This window comes from Phyllostomus hastatus, unplaced genomic scaffold (assembly GCF_019186645.2).
Source record: "Phyllostomus hastatus isolate PE091 unplaced genomic scaffold, TTU_PhHast_1.1 phas_scaffold_387, whole genome shotgun sequence".
NCBI lineage: Eukaryota > Metazoa > Chordata > Mammalia > Chiroptera > Phyllostomidae > Phyllostomus > Phyllostomus hastatus.
In genome coordinates this window covers 2,586,220-2,603,164 of record NW_025334027.1, presented here as the reverse complement: position 1 = coordinate 2,603,164, position 16,945 = coordinate 2,586,220, and the positions used below count along the sequence as shown (strand labels likewise).

Below are 16,945 nucleotides of genomic sequence, written 5' to 3'. Positions count from 1 at the left end.
ACAGTGTGACCAATGGATATGGGCTGGGCTTGGGGAAATTGGGGTGGATGACAGCCAGCTTGGCTTTCTGTCCCCCACAAGGCATCCACTACCCCCTTGGCCTGTCTGCCACTCAATGTGAGGCAGTTCCCCGGACAGGAGGACTGCTGCCATAGAGGAGTGAGCTCCAGTCTGCCAGGGCTGCGCAGAGGCCATGGCACCAAGGGAGAGGGTGTCTGTGGTGGTCAAGGGCTTGCTCCCTGGTAGGAAATGCCAGCCTGGCTTGTCCTTGTGTCCAGCTGGGATGGCCATGCTGGTGGGAGGGGGCTGTGGCTGCTCCACCCCTCCATCCATTCAGCAGCACCCATCTTACACTGCCTGGGGTCCTGGCCCAGAGGTTATGGGAGCCAGGTGTGGGGCCCCACCTCAACCCATTCCTTGTGTTTGCCTCGGGCCCGAGGACAAAGTGAGACACCTGCCCCGTGGTTCCTTGTGACTCACACTGTGGGCACTCACTGGTCAAGTGCAGGCAGCACAGGTAGACCCACGTCCAGCCTGCCCCCCCCCCACATTGCAGCTCGGCTTATTTCCTTGGCCCCACCCCCTGGACGATTCCCACATGCACCACAGAGACTTTAGTAGACTTTTGCCCTGGTAGTGGCCCCTCTATGTGCTATCCCACATCTGGTCACAAAGGTGGACTGGCACTGTCCCCTGGCTGTCCTACAGCCTTGACAACCCAGGCCCTTCCTGTTTCTGTGTAAGGAAGCTGAGCCCTTGGTGTGTGGAGGGGCCCAGGGCCCTCTTGCTGTGCTTAGCTCCATGCCTCCAGGCACCCTCTTGAGAGCATCACCTTTCTGGAGTACTCCAGCCCCCACTGGGAGGCCTGGGCCAGGCCCCTCCCATAAGTTCAAGGGAGCTCATGGGAGACCCTGGCTTGGAGAGCAACCCCTGTGCAGGCCAGAGCCCAGGGGCCATGGTGGACCATGGGTAGCAGTATCATGGGATGGATTAAGGCCCAGGAGGTGGGTGATGGGAGGCTGAACAGTGCTCCCAGTGAGATCTGCAAGGATGAGGCCAGGGCTGGAGAAGGGGTGCTGACGAAGTTGACAGGACATGGCAGGATTTGGGACATAGGGGAGGGCTGGGGGTGGTATGTCCAGGTAGGTACCCATGTCTGGGGTATGGGGAGAACCAGGGCTACAGGTCCAGGGATCCCTGAGGGTGGGCTGGCCTGGGTAGGTGGACATGGGTGAGACATGGGGCCCTAGAGCAGGGCCTCAAGGCCAGACAAGGGTCCAGGCACACTGGGCAGCTTCCTCTGTTGAGTGCCAATTGTGTGCTGGTCGCCAGCCCACGATCCCATGTCTCTACCCAAAAGTGTTGCAGAGTTCTATGGTGTGGGTCGACCCTGGGACTCTTCCTCCCCTAGGCGTCAGTTTGCCCATCTGCTGCCAGCTCTAGACTCCTGTAGTAGATGCCTGGGTTGTGGCAGAGGGAGTCTGGACACATGGTGGAGGACAGGAGGGGCGATGAGGGCGTGTGCACACAGACAAGTGCCTCGGGAGGGTGGGCACTGTGCACTGAGTGCTGTGAAGACAGTGCACAAACTGGTTTCCTCAGGCCTGTGGGCCAGGCTGCAGTCTCATGCACACGTGTGTCCAAGTCCCTGTCTGCATGTGTGTGCCCAGGCATGTGAAATGGGGGCCAGGCCCTCCCATGGTCTCCAGCTGACTCAGGCTCCTGCCTGCCTGCCCGCCTGGGTGAAGTCATCGCCTGTTTTTAGCTCCCTGAGGTCATTTGCCAGCAGGGGCTCTCGGTACCTCCAGATCACGCTGCAGGGCTGCCTGGACTGGGGTTGGTAGGTGATGCTGCGGGATTGTCAGGCCTGTTGGAGGACCCCAGCTCCCCTTGACACCCCATCCCCTCGTGCTCCTGACTACACTGTCAGAACCTCACCACAGGCAGGAGTGAGATGAAGCTAGACTGCAGAGTAGCCTTGGGTCTGAAATGTGCTCCCCCTCCCACCATCCCAGCCAAGGAGTATGGGCTCTTGTCTGAGAGTGTTAATATATGCAAATGTACGCAAACCTACTGAGGGGCCATATCTCACTGGCAGTGCAGTGTCCTGGGCAACAGTCTTGGTCCCCTCATGTCAGTCTTGCTTCCTTCCCCTCCCGCATTTGCAGCCAGCAGGGCAAGGCCTGAGGCCCCTCGAAGCCTGGTCCCCCAGGGCCCAGCAGAGAGAATTCGTTCCCTGCCACACATTTGCTCCCGTACTTGCTAAGTACAGGGGCAGCTGAGGCCCCAGCAGTGATGAGCTTTTCCTGAACCTTCTCCTGTTCCAGAACTGTCCTGGCTCTCCAGTGCCCTCGGAGAAGCTCTCGGGCCACCCTGCCCGGCAGCCCTCCAGCATGTCCCTACTTTGGGCCTCAGTTTACTTCTCTTTCCCAGGGAACACTGCTCCTTCCTGGCCAGGTCTCCAACGGGAACTCCACCTGTGTCCCAAGACTGAGAAGGTGACAGCCAAGGCTGCGGCCCACAGTGGGTGCAGTGTGGCTAAAAGGCTTTGTCAAATTGCCTTTACAGATGCCTGAAATTCCCCGGTTAGCACTCTGTGAGGTTCTGGGTAGATCTTCTGCCCTCTGTCAGACCTCATTTTCCCTTTTAAAAAATCACGTGTTTTTTCCTGCCTGGGCTGGGGTGGGAGTGTGCATTCTGTAGCGTCTTCCTTTCTGGGTTAACAGAGCCCAAGGGATGCACCTGTCCTATCATGTTGGTCAGACCCCTCTTTGGACCCCTGAAGAGGTTGCAGGGACTCAATCCTGACACTGTGAGGCGCTGCGGGGCTCAAGCATTCCTTCAGAACAGGACCCAACCTAGGAAAATGTTACACCCTGAGGACCTCGGGAGGCAGGCCCTGAAGGCAGCTCCAGCCACCTTTCTCTGCATAACTCCGAGGCCCTGGGACAGGAGACAGAGTAGGGCTCTGATGCCAGGCAGAAGCAGGTGGGAGCTGCTGGCCTTCCCTGGGCTTCAGCTCCATGTCTGCACAGGATGTAGGTGCCTGGGGCCCAGCCAGGGGATGCATCCTGCAAGACATGGGGCCTGGGCTGCGGAGCAGAGCCTGCCCTTCTGCTGACCCAGCCCTGGCTGTCCAGGAATGTGCTCCCCATTGCCTGCCCCCTGGGGCTTGGGTTTCAGTCCCTACCCGTCCTGGCCAGATGCTGACCCTGAGACATCGGTGCTATGTGGGGGACCCATATAGTCAGAGACCTATGGGTAGACTCTTGATCTTGCCACTGAGCTGTGGGCTGGCCTGTCCTCTGAGCCTCAGTTTCCCCACTGGCTGGTAGACATGTGGACCTTGAAAGGACCTCTGTCCAGGGCCATTTTGCTTGGAATTCCATCATGGTCACCCCAGCAGGGATGTTGGCAAAGGGGAAGCACAGGTTGAGAATGAGGCAGGTGTTTGGGAGCTGAGGGCCAAGTTTGGGGACACCTGGGGTGGTGAACAGGGAGGAGTCACTGGTGTTCTTGTCAAGGACAAGCAGGGCCCTCTGGCCTCAATCACTGGGCTCTGATACGACACCCAGGGTCTCAGTGAGGGTAGGGCCAGGCCTTGCCCACTCAACACCCCAAGAGTGTCTGGGCCGGAAGGAACGAGGATATTTTGGTGCTCTGAGTGCACAGGGCATTCTGGGAACTGGGTATTTCTGGCCTGCGAGGGTGTCTGGCTGGCCTTAGGAACAGGGGGAGCCTGGGCCACAGGGAGTCAGTGAACAGTACTGAAGCTGCCACCCCAAGGCTTCTGTACTCAACATTCCTGAGGTGGGGCAGAGAGGAGGCCCAGGACACCTGGAGAGCATCCTGCGGGTCCCACCTGGCCTTGGGCCTCCAGGAGCCTGCAATAGTCAGGCCTCACAGCTAAGACACGGTTGCCCACACTTACACCACTGAAGGCCTGGGCCTTACTTTCCAGCTCAGCCCCAGGAGGCCCGGGAAGGGAGGCCAGCCCCTGTGGCCACCCTTGGGATGGGGAAACAGGGCAGGGTCAGCCTGTCAGCGTTCAGAGGCAGGAGCACACTGTTGTTCTCACAGCTGGGGCTGAGACAAACCCTAGGGTCAGTGGGTTTTGGGGGCGAGAATGAAGTCACTCCTGGCATCCAGGCCAGCACCTACCTGCACTCTAGGGCGGGGTGAGCTCTGAGTCCTCCCACCAACACCCACACCCCTCACCCAGGAGCAGAGCCCAGGCAGCCAGGTCTCACTGGCCACAATGCCAGAGGCACCTGAGGTGCTAGAGGAGACAGTGACAGTGGAGGAGGACCCTGGCACACCCACCTCGCATGTGTCCATCGTCATGTCGGAAGATGGCACTACAAGGCGCACGGAGACCAAGGTATGTCTGGGCCCCAGTGGTTGGCATGTGGGCTATGTAGCCGCCATTGTCCCATCTGTAGAGTGGGCGCATGTCCAGCCTCCTGTGGGCCCCTTGTTCTGGTAGAAGGCAGGCCACTCTGGCCCTGTGGGGCAGTGTCTGGGTCCCTCAGGCTGCCCAGCCCATTGGCTGTCTACTTTCTCACCAGGTCACCAAGACAGTCAAGACAGTGACCACACGGACAGTGCGCCAGGTGCCTATGGGCCCAGACGGCCTCCCCATCCTGGATGGTGGCCCTCCGCTGGGGCACTTTGCTGATGGCCCCCTGGACCGGCACTTCCTGCTGCGTGGGGGTGGCCCAGCTGCCACGCTCTCTCGAACCTACCTCAGCAGTGGGATTGGCTTTCCTGACAGTCCGGAGCCCCGTGACGTCCCGAGCTATGGCAGCCTGTCCCGTGGGCTGGGGGTGCGGCCCCCTCGTGGTGGCCCCCTTGGCCCAGGGCCCGGGGATGGCTGCTTCACACTGCCTGGCCGCCGTGAAGCCTTCACTGAGGGCCCTGAGCCTGTGCCGCCGGCCAGCCGCTCCCAGCCTGAGCGCTTCCAGGCAGAGCCATATGGCTTGGAGGACGACACACGCAGCCTGGCTGCCGATGATGGGGGCGGCCCGGAGCTGGAAGCTGACTATGGCACGGCCACGAGGAGGAGGCCTGACTGTGGGCGGGGCCTTCGCACTAGGTGAGCACCCCGCGCCCTGCCACCGCCTCCAGGGAGCCTGCCTTCCCACTCACCTGCCTCAGAGTACCCCACAGGCCCTCTGGCTGCTGGGGCTAAGTTAGCCGGTCATTCACATGTCAGCTGGGCCTCCATTCTTCTCTCCAGGACAGCAGCAAGGATAGGCTCTAGGATGGTGGAAGTTGCGCTAGATGCCCTCCCTGTAGGTCTGGGGCCTGAAAGAAGCTGGTGACAGTGTCCCACTGTCCCACCTGTTGCCCCTGCTCTAGGCAGGTAGCCCTGAAGACAGGAACCCAAGAGGCTCAAGGTGTTTCCCTGAGCTTTAGTTTCCCCCATGTGTAGTTGCAGCTAGAACCCAGACCCCCACCCCTGCCCCTTCTCAGCAAAACCTCTGGTTCTGTCCTCTCTGCCCTTAGTTTCTCTATCTGTAGAGTGGGAACATGACCGCAGCCTGGGCCCGCAGTGTGCGGCATGACCATGGGCAAGACACCTGGCCCCTCCTGGCCTTGATCCCCTCCCCCCAGGAAGTGGGTTTAATGGTGACAACCCACAGAGACATCTGTGTCCTGGGGACTGGTGGTCTGAAGGCTCCTCAGATGGGCCCACCAGGATGGCCACGTGCAGAGAGGATCAGCTCCTCCCCTGACATCCTGGCAGCAGCCAGAGATGGGCCGCATGGGAAGGTGGGACTTCCAGTCATAGACAGATGTTTCATAGAAAGAAACACGTTTAGCTCAGAATCAGGGGACACTGCCCTGTGATGGAGAGAGCGAGCCATGTCTGGGAGGATGCAAGCCCTGATGGCCATTGCCTGGGGTTTGGTTCTTTCACTGGTTTTGAGTCAGTTCTTACTGGGCTGAGGTATGACTCTTGGCACCCACGTGGTGCTTGGAGCCAAGTACCAACACTCTAAGCCCAGCCCCATCCTCTGTGGGTTCATAGTCCCCTGGAAGCCTGCTGGGGCAGCTTAGGGATGGGGCTAGCAGCCGGTGAGATGCATTCATGTGCCCTGCTCACTTGCACAGGGCCTACGAGGACGTGGCAGACGATAGCGGTGAGATGATGGAAGAGAGGCCCCCGTTCCCAGCCACAACAGCTCCCCTGGCCCAGCCAGAACGGGGCAGCCTGGGCAGCCTGGACCGGGTGGTGCGGCACTCGCCCTCTGTGGACAGTGCCCGCAAGGAGCCACGGTGGCGGGACCCTGAGCTGCCCGAGGTCCTGGCCATGCTGCGGCATCCCGTGGACCCTGTGAAGGCCAACGCGGCTGCCTACCTGCAGCACCTGTGCTTTGAGAATGAGGGTGTCAAGCGCCGCGTGAGGCAGCTGCGGGGACTGCCGCTGCTTGTGGCTCTGCTGGACCACCCAAGGGCAGAGGTGCGGCGCCGGGCCTGCGGGGCCCTGAGAAACCTTTCCTATGGCCGAGACACTGACAACAAGGCCGCCATCCGGGACTGCGGCGGCGTGCCGGCCCTGGTGCGCCTGCTGCGGGCTGCCCGGGACAACGAGGTCCGAGAGCTCGTCACAGGTGAGTGGTGCCTGGCCAAGCAAGGGCCCCAATCTCTACCTTTGACTTTGCTGCCACTGGTGGGGCTGGCATTGGGCCCTTCCAGCAGGCCCCTTCCCCACTGGTCCCACTCCCCACAGGACAGTGGTGGGGATTGTGTCTTGTGGGACTGGAGTTGCCAGGCAGGGTTGCGCGAGCACCTCTCAGTGTGGCCCCAGAAGTGGTAGGCCTGCGCACCTATGTGGCCGGGAAGGGGTGGGGAAGAGAAGGCACCTGCTGTATCTGGCCCCAGGCTCCCTGCCAGCCCCTCCTCTTGCCCCAGCTCCTCGGGACCCCACCCTCCCCACCCCTGTGGGAGCCAGTGGTGGGTACCATGTGCCCAGGCCAGGAGAGGCACTCAGGACCTCTTAACAGCTTTCATCACTTGCTGCAGTCGGTTGGAGCTGGGGCACGGTGGAGGGTGCAGCAGGTCCTGGGCGGGGTCACGTGGGAGATAGGGAGGCTCTGCCCATGGTCAGCACTGGCTCGTCAACGGTGCCCCACAGGCACACTCTGGAACCTGTCATCCTACGAGCCCCTGAAGATGGTCATCATTGACCATGGCCTACAGACACTGACTCACGAGGTCATTGTGCCCCACTCGGGCTGGGAGCGAGAGCCCAATGAGGACTCCAAGCCACGGGATGCTGAGTGGACGACTGTCTTCAAGAACACATCAGGCTGCTTGAGGTGGGGGTGGGGCTTGGCTCAGGCACCCTCTGAGCAGCTGCCCTGGGCTGTTCCTGGTCAAAGAGGCAGGAGCCGGGCACCAGAACCCCTGTGCACACGGCTGTCCTGGGGTAGCCGTGTCCCCATGTCCCAGATAACCCGGAAGGCAGCTAGCTGCCCGAGTCCCAGGGCTCAGAGCCCTGTCACAATTCCTGTCTGAGTCCTGAGGTTGGGTCCTGACGGGGCTGTACTTACTCCCAAGGGCCGCCTCTGGACAAGCTCTGCCACCTTGTTATGCCCTGTCCCTGCCCGGCTTCAACCCACTCTGCCATCATTGTGACATCCAGGGAATGGGGAGCCAGGGTCCTCATCTTCAATCTGCCTCAGGGGGCTCACCCCGCCCGCTATGACCTCTCCTCTGACACCCTGGGAGGCCCTGCAGGGACCCTGAAGGCAGTCCTGGGTCTCCACAGTCCTGGCTGCCCATCAAACTGTGCCCTCATGGCCCAATAGGGTCCTGGCCTCGGGAAAAGCAGAACCCAGAGATGTCACTGGGGCAGGAACCAGAGCTGCCTGTGCACAGATTCAGGCCTCTGGACCCACCTCTGCCCCTTTCTAATTCAGGTGGAAGTCAGAAAAGCCCCCACCCCCACCCCAGCCACGGAGATGCCAGGCTGGAGCCCCCTCCCCAGGTGTCAGTGGTTAGGCAGCCCCACCTTCCTTCCCTGCTGCAGGCTGGTGCCGTCTGCCAAAAATCCCAACAGGGCAGCGTTAGCGCCCATTCTGCAGAGGAAAACTAACCCCCAAGGCCAGGTGGGGGACTGGGGGTATTTCTGTGGGAGCCAGGGGTCACAGAGCTTGCTCTTGGCCATCCAGGAACGTGAGCTCAGATGGTGCAGAGGCCCGGCGGCGACTTCGGGAGTGTGAAGGGCTGGTGGACGCGCTCCTGCATGCCCTGCAGTCAGCTGTGGGCAGGAAGGACACGGACAACAAGGTGGGCTGACAGGGACAGGAAGGTCCCAGCAGGTGCCAGGCAGGGTCAGTCTTGAAACCTCCCTCAAAAGGTTAGAGATGGAGTGAAAGTGGCCCACGGGGGCTAGAACTATATGGGCACACAGACTGGAACTGGCCCGCACGTCTCGGGCACCTCGTATTGACCATACTGTGGAGCGGGCCTGCCACCAAGCCCAGACAGGGTCCTACCTGAAGTAGGTGTTCCCCCCTGCTCCTCTCTCGGCCCTTCCCTGAGGGTTCTTGCCCGTGTGGGGCCTGCATTTCTCTGCAGCCCCGGGCCACTCGGCGCACACTGGCTGTGGCCACTCTTCTCTTCAAGGTTCAGCGTTCCCTGTGCCGTTCCCCACCAGCTCTCTTCTCCCCACAGTCGGTGGAGAACTGCGTCTGCATCATGCGGAACCTGTCCTACCATGTGCACAAGGAGGTGCCCGGGGCCGACAGGTACCAGGAGGCGGAGCCTGGGCCCCCGGGCAGTACTGCAGGCTCCCAGCACCGGAGGCGGGATGACGCTGGCTGCTTCGGTGGCAAGAAGGCCAAAGGTGTGTGGGTGGGACTGGGGTACCACTCTAGAACCACTCCCCGCTGCCCCCCAGTGGGCATGTGGGGAAGCAGGGTGCCAAGAAGGGTGCACCACCCCAGGGTACCCATCCGACAGGCCCCACCTTTACCCCTCTGTCCTGTGGGGACCTCAGGGGAGGACAGGAGAGAACCTATGTGGTGGTTCTGACCGGTGCCTGGACCTCGTTCCTTAACTCCAGGGAGGGTTCTATGGGCCCGAGTTTGGAAAGTGCCAAAGCTGATGCTCCCTCCTGGCATTGGTAGAGCGCACGAGACCCTCTGGAGCTCTGGAGAAGCTCTGAGGCTGCGCCCTGTCCCACCTGAATACCACCCCCACCTCCAGGGCAGGTTCCAACATTACCCTGCAGCTGCCAGGTGGATCCTCCCACCTTCACCTGTCCCACCTGTGTGGGCCTTTTCTAGTACACAGTCAGTGCCCTGTACTACTTGTGGGCACCCAGCGCCCCAGAATAGCTGGGGTGAGATTCCAAGTGCCACCCGCTCAAACCCAGGTGTGCAGTGGGAAGCTGAGACGCCCTGGGCAGGCTCGGGGGGTGCTGCCCGCTCAGGCTCGTCTCCTTTCTCCTGTGCTTCCTCCGGCCGCCCAGAGGACTGGTTCCATCAAGGTGAGTCCCTGTTTGTCCTGCCATCCAGGCCTGGCGGGTGCAGTGGGCACCAGGGAGGCACCCCCCACCCCTTGTTACTCAGGCAGGGCCTGCCAGCCTCAAAGCCCTGCCCCATCCCCAGGGCCTCCTCTGGGCAACCGTCTCCATGACAACGGCAGGAATGTCAGCCCTGGATTGGTTTGGAGGCCAGAAGGCTGTTCTTCTGTAGCCTCAGCCTTTGCTCCCCAGGAAGAGCCGGTCCTAGAGCTGGAACTGGAGTGGAGCCAGTGTGGGCAGGGCCCGGGGATGTCCCTCCAGTGGGATGGGACATGTGTGGCTTAGGCCGGGACCGAATAAAGGCCCCTGGAGGCCAGGCAGGGTTAGGTCCCAGATCATCTAAACTCCGCTCTGCTGCCTTCCAGAGGAGGAGAAACTTATTCATCGGTGGTGGGGAGGGCGGCTGGGAGGAGGTGGTGCAGGCGCTGAAGGATACAGGTCGAGGCTGACAGGCATTAGGGGGCGCTGCTGTAGGGGTTTGGCCTGTGTGCAGGGTCTCTCCCGGTCTAGGTCCTAGACGGGCAGGCTTCCCACAGCCCTGCCTCACTGTGTAGCCTGGCATGTCCCGTCCCTGCCAGCCCTCGGCTCCCTCCTCTGTACCTCCCCACCTGGCAGCCACAAGGAGGCCACTGGGCGTGTCTGCAGTGTAGCTCCCAGCACCTGACGGGAGATGAGCCCTGGCTGCTGGGGCAAGGCTGGGATGGCCCCAGGCCCACTGCCACCACTGCCCTCCCTGGGGCCGCCCTGCCTACCTGAGCTAAGAACGCCTCTGCTCCTCCGGCCCCTGGGTGCCTCCTTCTAGAAATGGGCGTGCTTTCTTGGCTCTGGGCAGGAAAGTGCTGTGCCCAGCCCTCCTGTCACACACCTGCCCCCAACAGGGTCCGTCTCACCGCCCACTGCTCTTCTGTTCCAGGGAAGAAGGATGGTGAGATGGACCGAAACTTCGACACACTGGACCTGCCCAAGAGAACTGAGGCTGCCAAGGGTGAGTGAGTGGAGGTGGAGTCCAGGATCAGGACGGTCCAACCAGCGAAGCTCTGTGCAGGCCGAAAGGGCCCTGGGGATTCAACGGGGAAACAGGCCCACGGGTGTGGGCTTCCCCAGAAAACCAGCCAGGCCCTCCGCCCCTGCAGAGGGTTTAGAGTCGGGGTCAGTGCCACAGGTCATGTCAGGGGTTGGAGAGGCCAGGCACTTGCTGGGTCACACAGCTTTGGAGTGAGGCCCTCAGAGAAGGGCAGGGCTGGCCGGCAGGGCGTCTAGTGCAAGCCGGGGGGCTCAGGTGTGCTCCGAGGGGTTTGGGTGCGGGGGGCTGCAGTCAGGTCCAGTTCGGAGGCTAGGCCAGGTCACCCTAATTCATGCAGGGGCAGAGTGGTTTGTGCCGCTAGTCCCCTGTCTGTTGGAGCCCTCCTATGTGCTGGCATTGATGTGTGTGAAGGGAATCCAGCCTGAGTCAGAGAGAGAGAGAAACCCCAAGCCGCAGCCCACCCTGTGAGCCCAGACGCTCCTGAGCAGAATGGAGGGGACCCGCCACAGGAGGCATCAGGGAGCATCACAGGCTGAGGAATCAGCCTGGGCCAACACCTGAGGGGCAATGTGTTTGGGGAACCGGAAGCCTAGCCAGGCTGGAGTGGGGGGAGCCTGGGGCATGAGGACTAGAGAGGGGGTGACGGCATGTGGATGGAGGGGACAGGGAGGTAATGTCCAGGAACAGGCAGAAAAGCTGCCTCCAAAAGCTGCTCCACCCCTCATCTCCGGAACACCTTAGGGAAGCACTGCTGCCAGGCCTGGACCTCTTGGGGGATGGGCCCTATTGCTAAGGGGCAGGCCCCTGGTAACACTGCCTCAGTTATATATGGGAGCTGGACCCTGTTGCTAGGGAAGGCAGGTCTTTTTGCTAGGCCCCACCCTCCAGTTGCAGAGCCTCTGTTAGCTACCAGGAGGGTGGGCCTTGTTGCTAGGGAGTTTGAGTCCTGTTAACAGGGTGAGAGGCCCTGGTTGCCACCTTCACCCCACGATAGGCCTCCTGGATGCCCTGGTTGCCAGGCAGGTCTAATCCCATTTCTTCTGCAGCAAGGTCAGGGGAAAAACAGCATCTCCCAAGCCCCCTGCGTCTTCACTGAGCCTCTGTTTGTTCCTCCGTGAAGTGGGACTGCTCTTTCTCTTGGGTGGTCATGCCATCGTTAAACATTCCCCGACTGCACTCCACCCATCCGTGGGTCCCAAGTGACTCTTGCCCTGGGAGGAGGAGGGAGAGGTGGTGACGTAGAGAAGCCTGGGTGGCTGCAGGCAGCTGGTGCTCTGTCTGCAGGCTTTGAGCTGCTGTACCAGCCCGAGGTGGTGCGTCTCTACCTCTCCCTCCTCACGGAGAGCCGGAACTTCAACACCCTGGAGGCTGCAGCCGGTGCCCTGCAGAACCTCAGTGCTGGCAACTGGATGGTGAGGGCCCACATCTGGCAGGGAGGGGACGGAAAGGGAATCCCAGGCATCCCTGTCGCTGCCTGCCCCTGCCTTTGCCCAGGCTGGGGGGAAGGGAGGAGACACTGTACCTCCCCAAGGTCGGGGAGGCTTGGGGTGCTAGGGCTGCAAGCAGTGTGCCCTGGGTGACGCGTGTGCGGGCGTCTAGGGGAGGTGGGGTTGTGTGGCTGGAGCAGGGCTTTGTCGGGAGGACAGCCTAGGTGAAGGGAGGGGTCAGGGCTTGGGTGGGAGAGTGTCCCTTGCGTGTGGCGGTGCGACTCTGCCTGCTGAGCGTGCAGCGCCTCCCTGTGCCGCAGTGGGCCACGTACATTCGCGCCACCGTGCGCAAGGAGCGCGGGCTGCCGGTGCTGGTGGAACTGCTGCAGTCCGAGACCGACAAGGTGGTGCGCGCTGTCGCCATCGCTTTGCGCAACCTTTCGCTGGACCGACGCAACAAGGACCTCATTGGTGAGGACACGGGCGAGGCTGAGCCTGGATTCGAACCTGGTGGGTGGCTCTGGGGGTCCTGCCGCAGGGGCTGAGGGACCGGCGGTCAGGGGCCTGGCCTTCCTGCATCGCTCTGCCCTGACTTCTGGAGCTCCAGCCTTCCCCACCCTGTCTGAGCCTAGCCCCCTACCCGGGCTCCCCCCTCCTGAATCCCCCTTCTCCCCACAGGGGTGGGCAGAGGCGTGTCCTAACACCTGCCCCTGCCCCTCAGGGAGCTACGCCATGGCTGAGCTGGTGCGGAATGTGCGCAATGCGCAGGCTCCAGCACGACCTGGGGCCCACTTGGAGGAGGACACGGTGGTGGCCGTGCTCAACACCATCCACGAGATCGTGTCGGACAGCCTGGACAACGCACGCTCGCTGCTGCAGGCCCGTGGTGTGCCGGCGCTGGTGGCCCTTGGTGCCTCCAGGTGGGTAGGGGTGTGGGGGAGGGGAGTCCGTGGGTGGGAGTGGACATTGACCCCGTCCTGGGCCTGGCCACAGCCAATCAGTGCGAGAGGCGAAGGCCGCGTCCCACGTGCTGCAGACAGTGTGGAGCTACAAGGAGCTGCGTGGTGCCCTGCAAAAGGATGGCTGGACCAAGACACGCTTCCAGGTACAGGCTTGCCTTTCTCCCTTTGCCAGGCTGGCTCCCCTGCCGCAGTGCCCCTGACCCCTCCCCTGCCTGTTTTGTGCTCTCTCTCCGCTAGTCGGCTGCCGCTAATGCCAAGGGGCCCAAGGCAGCACTGAGTTCTGGAGGCTTTGATGACAGCACACTGCCGCTGGTGGACAAGAGCCTCGGTGAGTACTGGGTGGGGTTGGGGGGTGTCAGAACCCATCCCTGAGGTTCAGGAGTAGCCCCTCCACCCAGTGCATTGATGGCAACAAGGCCGGTGAGGACTGGAGGAGGGAAGCCGGCCTTCTCACAGAAAAATGGCCCCAGGGTAGCCCCTTCCTCTGTTTGCAGCCTTCTGCGTCCTCCCTACCCATGGTGTCCACATTGGTGCCAAATTGGGGGTATGCGGGTGCCAGTGGTCAGTGGCTTAGGAGAAGGGTGCAAAGGTGTTAGTGACAAAGGGTATCCAGGGTCTCTGAGGCCAGCCCTGCCATGGGGGGGTGTATCTGCCCTGGTCCCCCACTGCTGCTTGCAGCCAGCCAGCAGCTTGCTCGTGCCTTGCAGATGGCGAGAAGCCAGGCAGCCGGGACGTGATCCCTATGGAGGCTCTTGGCCCAGGTGTGGACAGGTGCCTGTTTTCCAGTGGGGAGGGGGGTGCCTGAGACAGGCCGGGTGGCTTTGCCATGTGCATGCGTGTGTGTGTGTGTGTGTGTGTATGTGTGTGTGTGTGTGTGGTGCTGGGAAGGGCTTCTCATGAGGCGCTGGTTGGAAAAGAGATTTGGTTTAGGGGTGCTCAGGGAGTGAGGGATGGGGCAGCCAGGCAGAGGTCAGTGCCCAGCTAGGGTCTCTAGTCTGTCAGCTGAGGGGAGGCTGGAGGGGCCTGAGCTGGCAGGGGGGAGCAGGTGAGCCCCCGCAAGGCCTGAGCTGCTTGAGCAGGGGATGGTGAGAGCTGGGGGAGGGGCTATAAGAAGACCTGTCCTAGGCTTCCAGGGTGATGCTGGGGCAGGGCAGGTAAGTGCCCTTCTCCAGATGCACCCTGCCCTGGGGGCCCCCTGTCTGGGCCAAGAGGGAACCCTGCTCCTGTGGGGCCTACCCCTCAGAATTCCTCTTGTGCGCCCACAGATGGATACACTACGGTAGACCAGAGGGAGTGGAGGGCTCGAGGCAGTGCCCCTGCGGGGGACATCTCTGAGAAGGAGCCTTTAAAAGTGAGTGCCTGTGGGCAGGTGCCCAGGGAGGTAGCATGTGTAGTGGTTGCCTGGACAGGGGCTCAGGCAGGTGGTCTGGGCCTTGAGGTCCACCTGAAGTGGGGCTCACCTATAGGGACGCTGGGCTGGGAGACAAGGCCCAGGGAGTGGCCCCTCCGCCATAGGAACCTCACATCAGAGTCAGTCTGTGGGCGCACATGGTTTGAAGCTCACACTTATTGGGAGGGAGGGGGCACGTCACTGAGGGCCCTGCCCAGCACAGGGCACAGGGCCCCCGGAGTCTGAGCAAGTGTGTCTGCACCCTACCCTGCCTGTGTGCGTGGGCAAGGACCCCTCATGGTCCCACCTCCAGGGCAGCACCTGCCACCTGTTCTGTGCCAACCCCCTGGCATTGGGCACAGGCCTCGGTGCATTCACTCATCCCTCTGCATCTGTGTGAGCCACATTAACTCGGCTCCCCTCCGTCCCAGCCCTCCCCTCCTGTGCACCAGCATGGGCCCTGCCCCACTGACCAGCCCAGTGCCCACAGTCAGCTCTGACTAACCTACTCTGTTCTGCCTCTAACACCCGCCTGCCCACCGCCCATCTGCTGCAGCCTGACCCCAGCAGGAAGGCTCCTCCGGGGCCCAGCCGGCCCGCGGTCAGGCTGGTGGACGCTGTGGGGGACGCTAAGCCTCAGCCCGTTGACTCCTGGGTCTAGCTTGCATGCCTGGTACGTTCTCTCCTCTGGTTGTTTGTCCAACTGTTTCCCGTTCTCTGGGCAGAGGTTTTGTTCATCTCTGCTGGCTGCATGCTCTGTTCTCCCTGCGTGCTCCCTGGTGGGACCCCTCCCTGCTCTACCACCTGGAGCCCAGCTGCCTGAATGCCCTTCTCAGGGAAGGACAAGCCAGGTCAGGGCCCTGAGGAGATGGGACCAGAGCAGGGATGGCCCCCACCCCTTCAAATATCCCAGCCCCTGAAGACCAGCAAGTTGGGACTGACCCTGGTGCTGAGATCCTCAGGGTCTGCCCACACTGCCCGCAGCAGCTGCCTGTGTATACACCTCCACCCACCTAGTCTGTGGAGGCAGCCCCCCGCCCTTGGGCCACTCTGCTCAGCCTTCCCCTCCCTCCTCAGGGCTTGGGCCCAGCCTTTCATTCTTAGGGATCTGATCGTGGGAAGAAGGGAACTCCAGGGCCGGCCTACACAGACCCTGCGTGGAACTTGGAGCCCCCTGGTGGCAGGGCTCAGCAGCGCCTCTGCACCAGATCCAAGGCTGGACTTTCTGGACCTGCCTACCTTCCCACCCCCTGGCTCCCTCCCTCCTAACTCCCTAGACAGAGTTAGCTGTTTACTGACATGGTGCTGTGTGCATGGTGCTGTGTGTGAGTGAGAGAGAAGGCTGACGGGGCTGCAGGGCAGGGCTGCCCCAGGGAGGCAGTAGGAGAGGGGGCCTGGCTTTGCTTGGGGACCAGAGGAATAGGAGAGAGTAGCCCTGTATAGGCAGTGCCCCAGGAGAGCGAGGCGGCTGGCCCTGGGGACAGGCAGCTGGGTCGGGAGGGGGCTCAGAAGGAGTTTGACCCTGGAGGGTAGAGGGGATCCCCTGGGTTCCGACTCCCATCCTGTGTGGCAGGCCAACCACCTGGGGGGGCTAACAACCAACCAAGAAAGGATTGGAGACAGTGAAATGGCGGCCAGGCTGTCCTTGCCCCCACCCTGCCCTTGGACGTGTGGAACCCCAGTGCAGTGGGGGGGCTTTCTAAGGGGCACTGGCCCTGGTGTGGCTTCGGCACCCTGTCTGCCGGAGCCCCGGGGCCTGACAGCTCCAGGACGGACCCTCAGCAGCAGCAGGGGACTGCCGCTCAGTGCCTGCTGTTTGTGACTTCAAAACAGAAGAAAAACACTGACAAAAAGCATTAAAAACAAAACCAAAATAAGACTGTATTGGTAAACATGTACATTTTTGTAAGAAAATTTAAAAATTAAAAAAAAAGCAACAAAAGAACTTCTTTCCTGGCTGGGACCTTTTGCCACAAGCTGATCACTCCTCCCTGTTTGCCAGGTGGGGGGTTGGGGTTGGAGGGAAGGTGGCCCCAGGTGTCCAGTGGGAGCTCAGCTCTCAGGCCCCATCGGTGTTTCCTACACACGTCCTTCCAGACTCACTTCGATCCTCTTTCTATGGACAAAGAGGAGTGGGCTTGCTCCTGGGCAGTCACCTGGGCCCGGAGCCCCACAGTGGTGTCCTGGCCAGAGGCTCCTTTGGGCAGAGTGGTGGGCTCATCCGGGAGAAAGCATCCCTGGGAGCCTCTGAGGTGACCAGAGGCCCAGACACTCTGGGGGTGGGGGTTGCAGGGGCAGGGTTGGGGCTGGGGGCAGTGAGGGGTTCAGCAGAAGCAAACCAACTCCACCTCCTCACCAGCTGTGCGGTCTGGCCTGCCCCCACTGTCTCTTCCATAAACAAGGCTGAATGGGGCTGGAGAAGGTGCCTCCACTCAGTGCCACACAGGGGCCAGGTGCTGGAGAGACCGTGCCTGGCCCTGCTGTAGGGCTGAGTCCCCCCCACCCCCCTCAACACCTGCTTGCTCAGGGATGGCTGTCAAGGGTAGCCAACTGCCCCGTTCTGGTTTCCCAGGTGAGATAGCCTCCAGCTGGGAGCTATCCCTG

The 16,945-nt window shown here is 61.8% G+C and overlaps 1 protein-coding gene across 8 annotated transcripts in view; it reads left to right on the top strand.

Annotated features, from left to right (window-relative positions):
- Positions 1-15,638, top strand: part of ARVCF (ARVCF delta catenin family member) — a 44,249-nt gene extending 28,611 nt beyond the window's left edge. For 3 of the 8 annotated variants that reach the window (XM_045819816.1, XM_045819811.1, XM_045819815.1), the window contains 17 exons: positions 4,223-4,381; positions 4,569-5,095; positions 6,118-6,617; positions 7,142-7,325; positions 8,181-8,298; positions 8,686-8,857; positions 9,389-9,502; positions 10,452-10,523; positions 11,847-11,974; positions 12,310-12,460; positions 12,711-12,909; positions 12,983-13,094; positions 13,189-13,279; positions 13,659-13,712; positions 14,217-14,302; positions 14,898-15,014; positions 15,419-15,638. In XM_045819816.1, the coding sequence (XP_045675772.1) occupies positions 4,259-4,381; positions 4,569-5,095; positions 6,118-6,617; positions 7,142-7,325; positions 8,181-8,298; positions 8,686-8,857; positions 9,389-9,502; positions 10,452-10,523; positions 11,847-11,974; positions 12,310-12,460; positions 12,711-12,909; positions 12,983-13,094; positions 13,189-13,279; positions 13,659-13,712; positions 14,217-14,302; positions 14,898-15,002 (2,736 nt within the window). In that variant the 5' untranslated portion in view covers positions 4,223-4,258 and the 3' untranslated portion in view covers positions 15,003-15,014; positions 15,419-15,638. The remainder of the gene's footprint in view (positions 1-4,222; positions 4,382-4,568; positions 5,096-6,117; positions 6,618-7,141; positions 7,326-8,180; positions 8,299-8,685; positions 8,858-9,388; positions 9,503-10,451; positions 10,524-11,846; positions 11,975-12,309; positions 12,461-12,710; positions 12,910-12,982; positions 13,095-13,188; positions 13,280-13,658; positions 13,713-14,216; positions 14,303-14,897; positions 15,015-15,418) is intronic. The other 5 variants (XM_045819813.1, XM_045819817.1, XM_045819814.1 and 2 more) reach the window with 3 other exon arrangements.
- The last annotated feature ends 1,307 nt before the right edge of the window (positions 15,639-16,945 follow it).